This window comes from Harpegnathos saltator, unplaced genomic scaffold (assembly GCF_003227715.2).
Source record: "Harpegnathos saltator strain DR-91 unplaced genomic scaffold, Hsal_v8.6 scaffold132, whole genome shotgun sequence".
Lineage (NCBI taxonomy): Eukaryota > Metazoa > Arthropoda > Insecta > Hymenoptera > Formicidae > Harpegnathos > Harpegnathos saltator.
In genome coordinates, this window is record NW_020229909.1 from 989045 (window position 1) to 1006917 (window position 17873).

A 17873-nucleotide genomic window follows, 5' to 3' on the forward strand; every position below is an offset into this window, starting at 1 on the left:
CACGTCACCCAAACTCATGCATCATGCAAACGAAACAGCCTCGCGAAATCTTTTTTCAAGAAAGAATGAACGATCTCTCTCTTCGGACCACCCCTTTTAAATATCACACAACCCCGTACGCCTGCACATGACAAGCACGAGACCCGTGAAATATATATATACACAGCTGCTTCGAAAGTCTGCAACTCGCCACTTGTGATCCCGACGTGCGGCAGTGGTGTGTAGGCATTAATTAATACAACGATACATATCATTATCTTCTACATATCGCTACATCGTTCTAACGAAACTCAACGTCGCACTCTCGGACGCGCACTCGGATTGCTGCTCGATCTGGCGCAAACAGAACAACGAGAAAACGTCAGCTCAATATTTACAATAAAAATGCACGAAATTTGCAGAGGAGGAGAATGGGGAATGGAAAAAAAAACATTTTGCGGGAATACGACGAGTGACGAGTGCGAACAGCGCCTAAAGCGCAAAAAGAAGCAGTCAATATAGATAACGCTCGGGGCAGTCGCTACTTTACGCCAGGCCGCGCCATCCGCTCCGCTTTGTCGACGTTTGGGCGTGCGCAAACAAGAGCCGCGGAAAAACAAACGTTGCCGAAGGGAGTCGGAAAGTGGTTATACTCACCGGTGCGCACCAGCACGTTAAGCAGGACGTACAGGACGAGGGTGGTGGCCCGGTATCCGTGTATTATGATCATCAGCCACCTCGATGCGCTGAATCCTGCCGCGTGCCATAGACCCGTGCCCTCGTGCACCATATTTTTCCGGCTCGCCCTTTCAAGCCCGCCTCCTGGCCGCCGTGAGTTCCCGGCTGCGTCCTCATTCACCGGCACTCTGTGAGACCACGTATCGCGAGCATGTAACACGGGAGGGTTATCGGCGATACGGAGAGAGTCTTGGTTCACCCGGCGCGCGGAGCCGTGGCCGAGGTCGATTCCACCCCCCGGCCGGGGGTGAGCCGAGACGTCGAGAAGTCCTTTCGGGAGAGACGGTGGTGCGTTAGCCGCGCCGACGGACTGCTCGAAAATTCCTCGCGTGATCGACCAGTCCCGACACATTACGCGTGCAGTGCGCGGAATGTGTGAGTCGAGAGAGAGAGAGAGAGAGAGAGAGAGAGAGAGAGAGAGAGAGAGAGAGAGAGGAAGAGAGAGAGAGAGAGAGAGAGAGAGAAAGAGAGAGAGAGAGAGAGGAAGAGAGAGAGGGCGAGAACTCGGCCTCGCCCATGACACGACATGCTCCATGGAGACTGATTCTTCCGGCGACATTTTATTCGGAGGGGGATAATGCGGGATTAGAGATAACTTTTGGATTCGTACATCGGGATTACGCCGGTTAAAAATAGCGCGGAGCTTTAAGCTTTCGGGAGCTGTTAAAAGGGTAACGATGAAACCTACTTTTAGCGGCTGAATAGTTGACGTTAGTTCCGAGGACTCCGTAGTCTCTGAGAGAGGGAGAGAAGGGGGGGGAGAGAGAGAGAGAGAGAGAGAGAGAGAGAGAGAGAGAGAGAGAGAGAGAGAGAGAGAGAGAGAGAGAGAGAGAGAGATTACGCAGACAAAGGTATTTGGAGCAATGCAGACGTATACGCTGCAAAGAAAGCCGTTTGTTTGCGGGAGGAATTGCCTCTCGTTGACGCAACGATACATCTTTTCGACACAATGGCATTCATAGACCGTAATAACTGGATCGACTAAATATTGATCATATTAATCGTGTAATTTGTTCGGTTTATTTGATATTTATCTGAATGAGAACGAATATCTGTTTCATTATGCTCACCCAAGTATCAAGGATTTACGATATTCTATCGGATCAGTTTATCGATTTTGTTGGCACGAAGAGATAAAAATGATAAATCATTTTACAAATTATTTGCACAATTATTTGAAAGTTGACAGAAAGTAGCGGATAGCAATGGCGGATATTTTAATTCAATATAGCATACACCTTTAAATTGTTATTTATTAGTAGAAGAAATATCACCAAAAATCTGATAAACTCGCGCAAACCCCTAATAATTCTTTCCTCTAACACAGTAAATCTTGAATTATAAAGTATAAAGTGCCAAAAGCACACAAATTACGTGTGCACGTTGATCGAGATGTTTACTAAGGCAAATTTTTGCGGAGACGGAACTGATCGCCCAGCTTTGCTTACGACGGGCTTTACAATCGATCGGGAAGCAGAAGGCTGCTCGGGATGCGGTATAATTTGATGATCATCCTAGCGTGGCGCGAAGGAAGTCGATGGTACTTATTAATGCGAGTAAACAGGTCCGTTGATCTCAAAATTTTTCGTTCGTATCGCGAAATAGTCGACGAGCTTTTGGAACTCGTAATTTCTGTCGGCATCGACAACGTTTCCGACTTGGTGTTCGATGCGTCGGCACTTGACAATCACAAATGTGCGTTCCGCGTAGATGTTCTGATAAAATAGATTAGGGTCAATGGAGATTTAAAATAATCTGTACTTTACATTATTACGTATCTAAGTGCGGATTCACTGGCGAATGAGCGCACCCAATTTGATATTATGTGCTCCTTGCCGAAACATTAATAATATATATATATATATATATATATATCGTGAATTGGTGAATGAAATTTTTCATCATAAGAATAAATGGGACAGATATTCCTTTCTCTCTGTGTTATTACGTCGCATACTTCTCGTTATAAATCATACGAATCGTTCACCATTAAAAGTATTCATAAATTCCCAAATTGTCAAAGAACCAAATCACCAAAGGCAGAAAATTTGATGTAATAAATTCACAGATGCATCAATGAAATAAATGAAAGAATAAATAAAGAAAGGAAATGAGTAATTATTATATCACAATGACTAAACTGACAGACACGACAATGTCGCAAACTTGCAACGAAATTCATGCTGGATTTCTATCAAATAGTCCAAGGTAGAAACGAGACACCGTAGATGTCATTAACCTCGTAGCTCGGAACCAAAGGCGAATCAATTTAACGCGGTGCCGTCACGGTGCTTTTTCCGCATTAAGGAAATGCATGGCGTAAACTGAGTTTCGACATTGTCACAAACACGAAAGTTTTCTCCTCACGAAACAAGGTATCAGAACTCGTTTGTGTGGAATGTGTCTTAAGGCGCGACGAGCGAAGCTCTTCGCTTAAATCTTCCTCCGCACCGCCTACCTCCTGTCCTTCTTCATTCGACTGACGTTACCACCGTATAACAATATAACCCAAGAGACAACCGCGCGCACCGAGTTACGAAAACCGACCAGATTGTTTAGGCCACGTAGACTACCGAACAGAATCCCCGAGAAAGCGTTCAACCTTAGCGGAGAGGGTTAATGCAAGTTTATATTGTATATCATTCGTAATTCAAGATCCCCTATCTCACTGTAATAACCAGAGGTTGATATCGATTTAGAGAGAGAGAGAGAGAGAGTTTTTATCAGAACGCACCCCTTTAAGCGCAACCAAGATACGTTCCAAATAAACTGCAACGATGAAATAATGAGACGTCTATTTGCTTTGCAACAAAAATATTATTAATGTTAAAGGGAAATTACGCACAAAACACACTCGCCAATTATTTCCGATTCGAGTCCGTCCAAATCCGCAATGTCCCGCTTTAATGGCCGAGATTAGAAACACGAGCGAGCGGAGTGGAGAACGCGGTCGTATAACGTTTGAGCGCTCGCGCAAAGGTCTGAGGATCACTTTTACGCGTTTTCCGCGGCAAGCGCGAAGCTGCGCCTTCCAGGCGAACGCAGCGCAACGCAACGAGTTCCACTCCTTGGATACGCGAGATGATTTTTCCGGTAACGAGCTTAGTGTCGCGCGCGGCTTCTTTCAGCGTCGTTCTTTAGACCCGCCGGGAGAGAAGAGGAGAGAGAGGGTGTCTTTGAACGCATTCTTTCCGCGGCGTTTCCCCGTCGAAAACGCACAGGAACGAGCACACCTGTGCGTGCCGCCGCTACGCGAGCGCGCGCTGGCAAGTACGTTATTCGTCCCGTAATTAACCGGTGCTCTCGGAGGAGAATAAATCGAACGCTTTTCTCTTTCACGGGGTTAAACGGGGAATTTGCACGACGACGTCGTCGCAGCGTCTCGGCGACTCGAAAGAAGACGGCAGAATTAATATCGAGCTTCGAGAAGAACGAGAAACGCGGCCTCCCCCCCCGCCGCCGGTCCCGCGGCGTTCCACCCGCGCGCGCGGGTCCTTTTCTTTTTTCTGCCCGACGACGTCCGCAGCGACACGTAAAACGACGTTTCACCGACACGTAATTACTCGAAGACCATTCGACTCAGTGTCGCGCGGCAACGTGACGACGACGCAGCCCCCCGCCCCCCCTCCCCCCCCCCCGGCTCGAACATCAAAGTTCTCTTCTCCGGCTGCTAATTTCGAATGCGAAACGTCGGAATGAAAGGGCCGCGCGCGCCTCAACCGGCGCGCGGACGTGCGCGTTGTGTGGCAGCATTCCTCATCTGGTGACCGGGCAAATCTCGCGCGAGTTAACGTTACACACCTTGCCGGCCCGCTCTCGTATTCCGCCGGAGGTCTTTCGAGCATTATTCCGTTCGAGTAATATCAAGGCGCCGACACGGCGCGAAGAGAAAGAAGGAAAAACGCGCCTCTTTAGTGGGTGGAGATTTCCTCTCTGTTCTCGCCGGAAATCACGTCGCTCACCATCGTCGTCATTTCTCGCGAACATCAAGCGAATATATTATTCCTTCGGAAGTAAGTAAGTTCCGGTTGATCAAGTTGCTCTCCCGCCGACGACGACGGGGAGGCAAGAGAACGCGCGGCCGAAGAAGACAATGTCTAACAAGCCTCGACGGCGACACGAGCGTTTCTCGATTGTCAACAAGTCGCTCGCCGCAGCAGCAGCAGCAGCAGCAGCAGCAACAACGGACGGAGCAAAGCGAGTCCCGTGGCGCGGTTCAAGTAAGCGAGCGTTCCGGCAAATTGACGTGCGTTTGATCTTACGGGTAAATAGCCGCCCAACAGTTGGTCCGCGCGCGATTGTATCGCGCGGTCGATGCTCGGGGCTTGGCGCTTCTAAGCGTCCGTTGCTTTCGCGGGAAAAGAGAGACGAGAGACCCCAGAGATATTGTCAACTTTGCGAGCGAGAACTCAGCCGGGCGAATTCAACCTTGCGGATGTAACATTAGCTGCGTAAGATCGCGGCCGGCCCGTGTGCTCTCTCTCTCTCTCTCTCTCTCTCTCTCTCTCTCTCCCTCTCCGTCTCTCTCTCTCCAGTCTCGCAGCGAGAAGTTACCATGTGTAACTTCAATAGAGAACTTGCCTGATATCTTCAGTTCAACAAGTTCCACGACACACACGAATCCGCCCCTACGTTACGAGCTCCCCCGCCGGAACTCGGGGATCGTCGCTCGGGAAAGGCAGACGTTCCACTTTCGCAGAGACCCGGGGGTGTTCCCGACAATATCCCGGCTCTCGGGTTAGACGAGAGAGAGAGAGAGAGAGAGAGAGAGAGAGAGAGAGAGAGAGAGAGAGAGAGAGAGAGAGAGACGTTAAGGCATCGCCGGTGTGCGATATCCCTCGCGCCCGAGACGCGATATTAACTTCGTCACCTTCGGCGCGATGATAACTTCATCATCTAAAGCGCAACGCTAACCGCGTTAACGGGCAGTGCGCGGCTTTCGACCAGCTCGTTTGAGCCCTGCGCGCTCAAACTCCGCCCATGAAATGACCATAATTGTAAGACTGTCGCGCACGGCAGAGCAAGGTGTGCGACGCGACGGCTCGTTCCGCGAGCGACGGGGTCGTCTCCCTCGCCATTTCGCCGCGACTGCCTCGGGTAACTTGCTCCACGAGCGGGCTAGCTTTCTCTCTCTCTTTCTCTCTCTCTCTCTCTCTCTCGCTCGAGCTGCGGCGCGACGCTACGCGACTCGAGTGCAAGCCGGAAATAACGGAGCAGACGTCGAGGCACAGCCTCCCGTAACCGTAAACCGGTACCCATGTACCCGTACCCGTGCCCGCACGCGTGCGGAGCCGCAGCAACGGTTGTCGTTTCGTGACCCAGAAGTTTTCCAGCGTGCGCCGGTGCGCACCGACGTGTATCCTCGAGCCGTCACGACGGCGATGCCGCGGCACGCCGTGCGTGCGGATCTTCCATTTGGCAGCTCGTATTCGCCTCGCGTCTCGGAAGGCAGGGACTTTGATGTCTCGCTTCGCGGAGCAGCGTCGTTAACGAGTAAAGAGTCGAGGAGGGTGCGCCGAGAGAGGGAGAGAGAGAGAGAGAGAGAGAGAGAGAGAGAGAGAGAGAGAGAGAGAGAGAGAGAGAGAGAGAGAGAGAGTGAGGGGGGAGCGGCGCGCTACCCCATGCCGTCGGGGGACTGCCGCAAGAAAGAATGTCTTAAGAGAGTTCGAATGAAGAAGTAACGCGGCGAGTAGAAAGAGGATTTTCGTGGCCCCTTGAAATGTTCATATTTCTTGCCCCGCGCGACAGTTTGAGGAGAATAATAGTTGGCTTACCGCGCGTCCCCGGGATCCCCCGGGAGAGAAATGATGGCCGTTGCATACAGACGGCCGGCCGGCCGGCCGTGAAAAATACAGTCGACATCGTTGTCGCGCGCAGCGACGTGGCCAAATTATCGGTCGCTTGTCGATGTCGCGATTAATAATGCAACCGATACTCCATCCTTCGCGAATGGAGGCGCCGCGTTTATACCCCCCATCACTCGAGCCGCACGTATTCGCCTCACGTGACGTCCCGGAGAGAAGCGGAAACTTTTGCGCTTGCACATTGACGTGCGCCACGGCGATCGGAGAAGTAGGAAGAAGCGGATGGAGAACAAGTTCCGAAACGCGCCACATTCGCGTAACGTTCGAATCATACGCGGGGACCGCGATATTTTCAAAGGAGATCGCGGCCGGACGGGAAACAAAACCACCAGGCGGAAATTCACGTATCACTCGCGCGACTGCACTTGTGCATTTATTACTCGCAAGACGCGCACGTGTACTACGTACACGGCTTCGGAATCATTCAACGTCGGCGTTCCAGCCGAGAAACGTTCCAACGGGCACTTGCAAATTCTACAGCTCAGCCATAAAACCCGAACACTCGCTCCCTCGCGCGACGCACTATGCAACGCTCTGCAACGCTTTATTTCAAGGGGAATCCTCCCCGCAGACTCGAGCCTGCATTTTTCATAATTGTAATTGCGTAAAGCAGACTCGATTTATTTATATACGGACATAAGTAAGAGAAATTATCGCTGTCGCGCATACGTGACGCTGGTCTCTCATGAGAGATCGGCGCGTCTCACTGGCGCGTGACGCTCGTAGCGAACATGTTAAACACCAGCATGATCTCACCGGACGGAGAGGGGGCCCCGGCCCACAAAGCGAACCGCGAAGCGTCCTTTGTGTAATTACGTAAAACAGACTCCCTTTATTTATACGAGCATAAATAAGAAAAATTGCCGCCGCCGCGGCCGTCGCGCGTACGCGCGCGGTGCTGATTTCTCACGAGCGTGCGCGCGCTGCGAGCGCGAGCGTGCTAAAAAGCACGAACGAATGCGGATAAACGAACAGCTGCAGAATCGGGTTGGCACGAGCGGGATGACGGCTCGGGGTTGGTAAGGTGTTTTCGTATTTCCCCTCGAATTCGCAGCGCCCCTGTATCGGGAAATACGTGACGACAGCTCGCATATCAAGGAACGCGCGCGACTATCGCGCGGAAGGTTGCATTCCGTCGCGAGACGCCCGCGGCGTCTCATGCTTCTCATAATATCCGCGCTGAGGTTACGCCACCTCGGAATGTCCCGAAGACATCCATCCGCGACATCCGCGAAAGACAGACGGCGTCGGGCAAGAAAGCGCTTACGGGAGACGCCATTAGCCTCGTGGAACCTGGAGCGTTCCGTTGTCACGAGCATAATATTAACTACGTAATTCGACTGTCAACGCGCCTACGCCGCGCTGTCATTGCCACCAGCGAGTCATTGGCAGTCTGTACTCTCGCGACCGGCCGGCCGATCGCGAACGAGCACTATGAGTCATCAAAGGTGCGAAGGGAGTTGAGCGTCGGAGTAAACACGGTAAAAGTAAACGCGGAGAGAGAGAGAGAGAGAGAGAGAGAGAGAGAGAGAGAGAGAAAGACAGAGAGAGAAAGAGAGAGAGAGACAGAGAGACAGAGAGAGAAAGAAAGAAACTCTCGAGGGAAATGTTACGCGCACTATCCCGCTTCGCACAACGCTAGCTACGTTGCGTTGCTTCTAACTTAGCATAAGACAACCGTGAGCGAGAAGATGCAGGTGTGCACGGCGAAAAGAAACAAACGTCACCGGGGGTGGCGCGCTGTGTGACGCTCGAGCAGAGGCAAATCCGTCGCGCGGGATTAGAAGTCAACGTCGAGGATTTATTTTTCGCCGTCACTCGTATATCCCCCTTCGAAAAAGCGAATGGATGCATAATAGAGGAGAAAAAGCGGCGAAAGAAATAAACGAGTTTACTTCAGGACTCGGCTGACGTGCGCCTGCGGTGGCGTGCGATACATTCGCGACGACACCTGTCACTCAACGTGCCTCCTCTTCGTGCGTCAAACTTCTCCTCTCTCTCTCTCTCTCTCTCTCGACGACGATGACGACGACGACGACGGCGACGACGAGGCCGACGACAACGATGTCGTCGACGACGGAGACGACGAGGCCGACGGGAGACGTCTGAAGATGGCCGTGCGATTCCGAAGAGTGCTCGCCGGGAGTGGCGGAGTTGCCGTGTCAACTGCGTTGACAATCGCGTAATTAATATTAATTCTCGCTCATTACCCAACACCGCTGTCGCAGGTGGGAGCGTGCACAATGTCTGTCGGAGTATTACAAGAGGCATGAGAAGCGCTCTAGGTCATGGAACTTCTTCTTGCCGGCGCGCGCCGTCAAAGTTTCTCTCCTCCCGGAAGTACGAAGACGCAAACTCGAAGATCCGCGTGGACCTCCTCCCGGTCCACGGATATTGTGCAAGTTTTGGAGATATTGCGAGTGGGCACGAGTTACGCGCCGGCGGAGGTCCTCCTCCCCCTCGCAGAGGAGTACGCAGTTAACGTTACGCCCGTCAGCGAGAGAAAGACACCGCGAGAGGCCTTTGAGCGGCCCAACTTCCCCAACTCGCGTAAGTACGCTCCCCGTGAGTCCGCCAGCCAATTTACAGTAATTTACATTTTTGCCGCGCAAGTCGTGCGCGCCGTGGAAAATGAAAGAGCGCGCGAGACACGAGTCTGAAACGAGGAGACGCGACGTCGTAATTATTCCTCGCGACTCGTCGGTCACGCGCGCGCGCGCGCGCGCGTGCGATCATTTAAAATCGAGATTCCGTCCGACCGCCGCGCCGCGCCGGCCGCGAATGTATTCGTTGCACGTCGAGCGGTAGGTTTAGTTTCGATTATCTGGAGATGCCATTTTTCAGACTTCCAACTTTGACGGTGAATAACACGCTCATGTTTCACGAATACGGCGACGGTGAATAATGCCTTCATGTTTCAACGTGGAGAGGATTCGTTTCCTCTTTTTATCTTCCAGATTCCGCCCGTAATTTCGTGGCGGATACGGCTCATATGCGTAACACTTTACAGCCGCGAGAGGAGCCGCTCCTCTCTCCGAGCCGGGTTAGGTCCGTCGCGGTCTCACTCGGACAACGATCACCGGGACAAGTCGACCAGCGTTCACACGTGTCAACACATGTAGAAAGTAATTTCGACGCGATGTAATCCTTTAATTTTCTGGACACTTAAGCGCGCCCTTAAAGCATCTACATTTTCAAAGCGACAAAAAGCCGACGCGCGAACGCGCGCGCTACCTTCCTCCCTCTCTTTCTTCCGCGCAATAAGCTCGGAGGTAAGTGTGTGGAAAGACATTTGCCACACACCAGTGCGAGTCTAGCGTGCGAAAAATAGCACGTGGAAAAATGTTTGCTTTGCTACTGCGCGTGGAAAAGGGGCAGTGTGTTGGGTGTGCAGACACGTGTAAATTCCGCATTCCGCGACTGACTCCACCGTCAGTGCGCGACGGCGCTGGTAATTATCCGAGAGCTCGCGTCGCGTAATTTCGCAGTCGATCACACTCATTTACGTTGGATTTCGCGCGACAATTCGAAAGGCGAGAAAGCCGGCCTTTCTGCCTCGAGTCGGTGAACGAGTCACGTTCCTGTGTATCCGCGAACGGAGAAGAGACGTTTTGCTCGAACCACGAGCGACGTATCCGGCGGGGGTCTCCCCCGAGTATCAGAAATATTTATCTACTTCGCTCTCATGCAACGCATAATGCCCTCCCTGCGAAGTTCGCCGAAATATCGGCAGAAGACGAGCGCTGGCATTCCGGAACTGCAACGACACGCGAACTCGATAAATTGTCAGGGGAGTACATCGCCGCAGCGGAGAAGACATACATATGTGTGTACGGTGGTCTTTGTTGAGCATCCACGTCGCGCGACCGGTCCACTTTGAGGAATCCGAGCCGAGGTTCGTGGAGGATATTCTGGTCTAAGGCCACCCCCGAACGTGCGGCTTCGGGGATTACGAGGGTGTTGCCTCTTTAAGGAGCCCGCCGCTCTTGAAATTCGAGCAAAGTGGATATAGTTCGCGGAGCAATTCGGCCTCGTTGTAGCCAGGACACGCTCGGGCTGTCGTAAAATGTGTTGAAGGTAAGCTGCTTTTTGTTGAAAGCTCCGTCGGCAGGGCTGAGGGGGAGGGCGGGGGAGTTTGATACGTACGAAGACAGCTTTAAGACGACGACACTTCACTTCTCGTGAAGATATAATTGCGCGTATATCACGATTTGTCGCGGACCTAATCGCGGAATCGTGCAGGCGCACGTTCGTTTTACGGCGTGGCCGTATAAACGCCAGGTCGACGGCGCCGCCGTTATGGACTCGAGCGTCTGCGAGTGGGCGGGCGCGGGCGCGAATCGGCGAGTCAGCGTCCCTTCGAAATTAGATGTATGTACGCTTTGATAAACGCGCAAGTGGGAACCGGAGTCGAAATTTTGGCTGTACGCTAACCCTGCAGCTTCTATCGAGCTTGAAGAACCGATTAGAAAGCCCGATATATGATGCTACGTGTTATCGTTCCTCTTTGATGTTACAGCTGATTACTTGCCGCGGTTTTCCAATCATCGTTAAAGCTCAGAGAAGCAGTTACATCTCGAAATTATCCGATATTCGATCATCTCTCAATATTCTATCTGTGTTTAATCTTGAGCCTTAATTCCAATAAGCAATTGTGTAATTTAATTCCCTGCGCGCGATGGCGGAATATGAAATGGTTTGATAAAGATCGACAAATAAATGGATGGGTGAAAGAGTAGAGCGAGAGCGGGAGAGAAAGGGAGAGAACGAAAACAATGAGCGAAAAGCGCTACGTCATCTCCCGTCAATCGCCGATCATCGCCAGTCGCAGAAAAAAAAAAGTACGCGCACGCGTCTGATCGCGGCAGCCGCGAAACCGCAACAATCAGCGCGCTTTTCAAACAGCCCGAGTTTTACTTCAAGGTGATTGCGGTTAACTGGGCTTTCCCGCATAATACTCTCCTCCGATGTAACTCCGCGCGATCGAGTGTTACATTATATTCACCGTGGCGGTACGCACCACCGCAAAATGTATGCGTATCGGTGTATTAGTTGCAATTCCCGTCGGGCGATTAAACTATTTCGCGGCCTCTTGAAATATTCAATCGAGCTCTCGTCGACGCGGCGCGTTAATTAATTAACACGCGCATCTCCGACCGAGTCGTATCTGCGCGAGTGACAGTGCAACATCGGATGAAATATCCGGGACGAGAAATGGAGCAGGCAGGAGCCAAGGTGTTGTGGATCGGAAAGTCAAGAGGCAGGAAGATGCAGGATGTCAGAAGGCGGATACGTCGTATATATTTCTAGATACGTCAAATCATTTATTACAGGAATGTTTCCGAGCCGAACAGACGATTTTGACGAACTCACTCTGAGAATAGGAAAATATTAAAGTGGTTTCCGCTTTTGTTCACTTCCGGGCTTAGCCATTGCTTGGGGTGAATTAAAATTTTAAATTCTCTCTCGATAAGCAACATAATATGAAACGCGCAACTGCCTCGCTTTTACAACTATTTTTTTCACTCGTTTCGAATATTCGAATCTGTCGGAAATGTCAACGTCAGTAAAATGAAATAATAAAAGGTTTACAAGAAAGGAAAATGTCTGTTTCCTCCGCACGCTCACATATTAATTCCCGTTAATTATATATTATATTCAATATTTGATTATCGCACATATTCTACTTATAATCACATATTCTATTTATAATCAAATTATATAATTAATACATTGCTTGTTAAAGTTAATAAAGGCCCAACACGAATAGAATATTAAAATAGTCAGGTACATTAAGCGTAATTCTGGGATAAATCTTTCCTTATAATCAGCTGCATGGTACAATAGCATTTGCAGTGTTGTACCTCGAAATTCTCAACTGATCCTTTAGATTCTATGGAATTACAGGGTTAATCTGAAATCAAAATTTCAACTCGAGTTTCTCCTCTCTTGCCGCGCATTTTCTGCAGTTTGCATGTAACATGTATTCTGCATAATTATCATTGTGTTCTTAAGTATAATTCGGAGTTAAAAGCAGATAATGCACACTATTACGTTAACCGAGCTATTAGATAAGAAAAAACACCGTTATTATTACGTAATATAATATACACGTTATTATTATTACGTGATGCAATAAACCGATTCTGTTATACCCCTTTAAAGGCATCCATTACTTACGCATTAATTTCATAAAAGGAGTTTCCCGTTGAGGAGGAATAAAACGCCTCCACTTAATTAACGCGTTCGTATAAGCTCTCGAAAAATCTCGGTGCTTCGCGAGCAAGAGGAAAGCTTCCGAAACCATTTTGCCTTAACGAGTTTACGATGTCGGACAACAATAGCGGAACAATGTCGAGACGATACGCCGAGAACGTTTCAATATACTTGAGAGATTTGCCTACAGACATTTATTTTATCCGTTCTTTCAGCGGTATCTCGACGATGTCTTCTTTGAAGAAAAACAATGGAGAGTGTATCATATGATAAACTCACGCACAAACACGCATATGCGCGACAGGCGATTGACGTAAACATTAACGCGGTATTCGATCTAGTTGACAGAGGAGTCGTCCAGGATAATTCCCAATCAGGTTAATGAGGCGCGAGGTAAAAACGAAAACACTCGGAACGATTCGAATTTGATTCCCGGCGACGAAGTGCGCCGGGATGAAGTTTACGGCGTTGGCGCGAAGTGCAACAGGAACGAAAGGTCCTCGTTACGAACAATCACGGACTGTAGCGTAAAAAACTCACCCTCCCTGAAACCGTCGTGCCGCCGTAACACCGAATCGATAATGACGTACGCTGATCAATCGGATACTTGAATGGAACTCCGCGCTCGCGCGCGCTCCGTATCTTGAGAAATGCGCTCTGCGATGCACGACCGTCGGATTCTCGCGCCCTTTCTCTCTCTCTCTCTCTCTCTCTCTCTCTCCCTCTCTACCTGCTGATTTAAGCGGGCGAAAAATGAACGGGCGTACTCGCGCGGAGGATTTTCCGATACGTGTTAATCATCCTGAGACGTCTCGATCCCAGCGATGTACGTAGAGGTAGTACGTATCCCTTGAAAAGGGGGAGGCTTTTAGGGAAGGCGGCCAGGGCTCCTATCCTATAGTAGAGCGTTATCACAGTAGAGCGTTAAGCTCCGGAAGGTGGGCACGGAGGCGCAAACTTTAAAGAGTGACTAAGGTTGCTCGGCAAGAACGAGCGATGAGGGAAAAAATGAGGCGGAACGCGGAGAGGGAGAGAAGGAAAGAGAGAGTGAGAGAGGATGAGAGAGAGAGAGAGAGAGAGAGAGAGAAAGAGAGAGAGTCAGGTGCAGGCAGGAAACGGATACGACGATACAGCGGCGGCGGCAACCGCTGAAAGTAACGACACGGCACGGGGCCGCGGCACTTAGATTAACCGGTGGACATTTGTCCGGCAATGTGGTGGATTAAGTTCCGGCCGGTGTCTCCTCTCGCCTTTCCCCAGCGCCGCCCCATCCCCCCCCCCCCGTGGCCGGGCGCACTTTATGAATACTAATTGCTATCGGGGAGGACATTTGCCAAGGAAATTTATCGGCTTTATCGGGACCCGACCGCCGCCCCGTCATATCCCGAAGGACCTCATTGAAAAGAAATATCTCCGTCAGGGTCGAAGGGAGGAAGAAACGACGGGATCGTGAGATACGCGAACAGATCCGTGTTATCTAATGGAGTGTACCATTCGCTCTCTCTCTCTCTCTCTCTCTCTCTCTCCTCTCCCTCTCTCTCTCTCCCTCTCTCACCCCTTCTCTCCGTTGCCCTTCGGGACTGAATAGTATACGAGCGTACACACAGGGAAGACGCGCGCGTATGCTACGCGCGCACACCAAATATCGGCCAGGTTGGACTTGATTTTGGTATCCGTTTCCGGTAATTAAGTTCGGAACAGCGCGGTTGCGTGCATCCATGTTGGATTGGCGCAGCGCGCGCGCGCCAGCGTGTTTTTCCCTGCGTGTTATATTTATACGTCGCCGCGCGCTGTATATACGGAGCACACGCTTTAACAAACTAGGAAGACTGCTGAATAGGTTTTTATCTCCGCAGTTGCGAGCGCTACGGATACGGCAGTTCGCGCGAAACACGCGTTCGCGCAGGCGGTATTGTGGAAATGTGGATTTACGTTGTGGGAATCCGCGGTTTTGCCAAGTGTGAAGGAAGGAATAAAATGTGCACGGGTGTGTATACACGGCGGAGTCGACTACGTGCATTATTTTCGTACGTTTATGCTTGGTTAAACGAATGCGACCTGTGTATGCGCGAGGTTTTTCTCTTTTTTCCCCTTTCAAAAGTGGAATTTTCTGCGTAGCGTCGCAGTCGCGTCTTTTTTTCGCACGTACAGAGAGAGCGAGAGAGAGAGAGCGAGAGAGAGAGAGAGAGAGAGAGAGAGAGGGAGAGAGAGACTTAAATTGAGACGGGCTATTTTGAAAATTGCAGAGGACGCAGCGGAAAATGCGCGCAGTAAGCTCCGATAGAGCCTTGAGACATCCGCTACGTACCATTAGCTTTTCTAATCGTTCGCGTAGTGTTTAAACAATAGCGTGTACAGTCAATGAGGGGGAAGAGAATTTTTTGCTAAAAAGACAGCTGCTTAAACAAGAAAGACAACCGAGTTCACATGCGCTGCGAAATCTATCGGAAAGAAAGAAAGTGCGCAGCTTTTTCCCCGGCAACGGTTACACAATTACGTGTGATGAGTTTTCAATTAGTTTTTCGATGGATCTGTTATCCGCGGACAGCTTGACATATCGCGATGGAGGAAACGATTAGGAGGATTAATAAGTTCCTAAATAACTTGCTAAATGTTAGGACTTAGGATCGAAGCTTAGCGTACGGCGTCGCGCAAATCCCAACCTCTAAGCGGCGTATTCTCAGAGTCGAACGATAATATTAATAATTCCAGGTAAAAGCTGTAAAGCCAATGTCGGAATAGAAACGCTTTAGAAATAGATTCGCGTACGAGCGCGCGCGCGCGCGTGCACGCACAACGCGCTGCAGAGACGAACTATTCGCAATTTCGCAAACTGTTCACGTCCCGACGGCGTGCAAACGACACTCAGACTGCAATCTAATATAATGTAGTAATACGTTTTATATGGTTTCTAATAAGCACATCAATTACACAAGCGGAACAAACGCGCTATGTGCGAGACGAGGGATGAAATCAGTGTGAACCACTTGAGAATTAAGCCGCACTAGAAGGGTAATAATTCGGCCGCGCTGCCGGCTGCGCAGAACGCGGCGGAAATCACGACAATAGTATTTCGAGCGCGACGATCGCGCTCTATAGTATTTCATGCCACTTGCGCTGCAATCTCGCAGCTTTCGTGCTTTCCTTCAGATATCCGTGAGTAAGATATCAATATGAGGATATCATTGTAATAATATTAGTTGATATTAACAACATCGAGAGTAAACGTCGCTGACGCAGAGAGCGTCGTAACAGAGAGAGAGAGAGAGAGAGAGAGAGAGAGAGAGAGCGCTCGCGGAATTTCTCGGAACGAATTCTCTCGCTTAAGAGGAGGAAAAATTCTCATCCGGCGGAAATGAGGAAACTAACCCGCTCGTAATCGCAGGAGTGAATGTTTAACTCAAACTCGACGAGTAGGAGTTTTTAGCCCGTACGAGTGAATATTTCAATCGATTAGAGCCAACTCGTTGGCGCGACGACAGACCACGTCGTAGATTCGGTCGTCAGTCTCTCAAGTGAAAATAATTACTCGAACGATTCAGATCGTGGGAGTTCATTCACTCGCGAGTATATGAGTGAACAGTCACGCGAATTCCACCTCGGGCTTGCCTGTCAGTCTACTTCCCTTCGGTCAGAATTTCACCCGAAGAGGAAGCCCGCGGAAGAGCACGTTAGGCGACTTCGATTATTCTTGGCGTGTAACTTTCGTCGATTCGGAACGGACGGTGAGTGACGGCAAAACGCGGCGGTATCATACCACGCCATGACTGATGACAACGTAGAATTTCGCGCGCGGTGCACGCATACCGCGTGTAACTTGTCGGCTTGGTTCTGGCAATCGCAACCGGCAATTAACTCGCAGCATCGTACAGCTGCGTCAAAGCGCTGTATCCCACGGAACGTGCATCGCTAACCACTTCCTCGCGAAATATTCGCTATTTCATGGCACCCCGAACGTCGGATTTTTTGCCGAATTAATCCCCGCAGCTATCGTCTGGGCAATTGCCAGATGGCACGCCTCGCTCTTTTTTCCCTGTCTCTCCTACTCTTTTGCGATGCCGGCCACGCCGCCGGCTACAATGATCCCCGATCGTAAGCGGGACCGAGACCGATTCCTTGATAAATTATCGGACATTTATGACGCCGTAATACGGCAGCGCTTCAATCCGCGATTACTCCGCTTCTTACGCGGAGCGTGGCAGGCGTTACTTTCGCGATATATATATATATATATATATATCGTTGCTCCATCTGTATATCATGTTCGCACATTTGCAGCTCAGCACAAACATCCGCTTGAAACATACGCGAGAGATAGAATCTCTTGACTTGAGCGTTATATACGTTTCCGCTTAAATTGTGCAAATAATTCCGACGTAATTAATATAATGCGGTAAATATTTACGATGGCCGAAACGACGATCGCCGATCGTTGGACGAGTATCAGATTGCGCATTACGAGATTTTGCATTATTGGATAATATTCTACCCGAAGACACGCGTCCGAGGTGCGCGTTCAAGTGAAATCGGCCGAAGCACACGCGTCGAACGAACGAATCGTGAAATTCCGCAGACGCGGTCGCTCGTGCCTCCAAATCCTACGATCGATTTGTATCCGCGATACGTGGAAATTCTGCGAGTCCCTCCCCGGTAACGTAACGTGTGAGGGGAAATAAAATATCTCGTCCTCTAATCCGATAGTCGAGTCTGCCGGCGGAGTGGCTTCTCCCTTGCCGCTGAAATTGTATTCCCCGGCGCTGCTCTGCTCAACACTCCAATTCCGTCTCGTGTTTTCGCGCGCGCGCACGCCTGTGTGCGAGATTACGCTGCACGATCGCTCGCGCCGATTAAAGAACCGGCGATGTCGGGTACGAATTTAACCTATACGGCCCGGCATCCATTACCCGGCTCAATCGCCGTCAAATGACGCGTTTAGTCGGCGGCTGGTTCGGCCGGAAGCCGCGCTAGCGGGATCACCCGAGACAATTCCGCTAGTTCCGCAACAGAGATGCTCATCTCTTCGGACGAAGCCGGACTAAGTGAAGCAGAATTTCGCTAATGTCACTTCGGCCAAGT

General features: G+C 50.4%; 1 protein-coding gene across 5 annotated transcripts in view; it reads right to left on the reverse strand.

Moving 5' to 3' along the window:
- LOC105188875 (fibroblast growth factor receptor 3) overlaps positions 1-17873 on the reverse strand; it is a 92501-nt gene that overhangs the window by 59040 nt on the left and 15588 nt on the right. For 2 of the 5 annotated variants that reach the window (XM_025307947.1, XM_025307948.1), the window contains one exon: positions 637-845. In XM_025307947.1, coding sequence (XP_025163732.1) covers positions 637-769 — 133 coding nt within the window. In that variant the 5' untranslated portion in view covers positions 770-845. Of the gene's footprint in view, positions 1-636; positions 1096-17873 lie in introns of those variants that run through there. The other 3 variants (XM_025307946.1, XM_025307945.1, XM_011150562.2) reach the window with 3 other exon arrangements.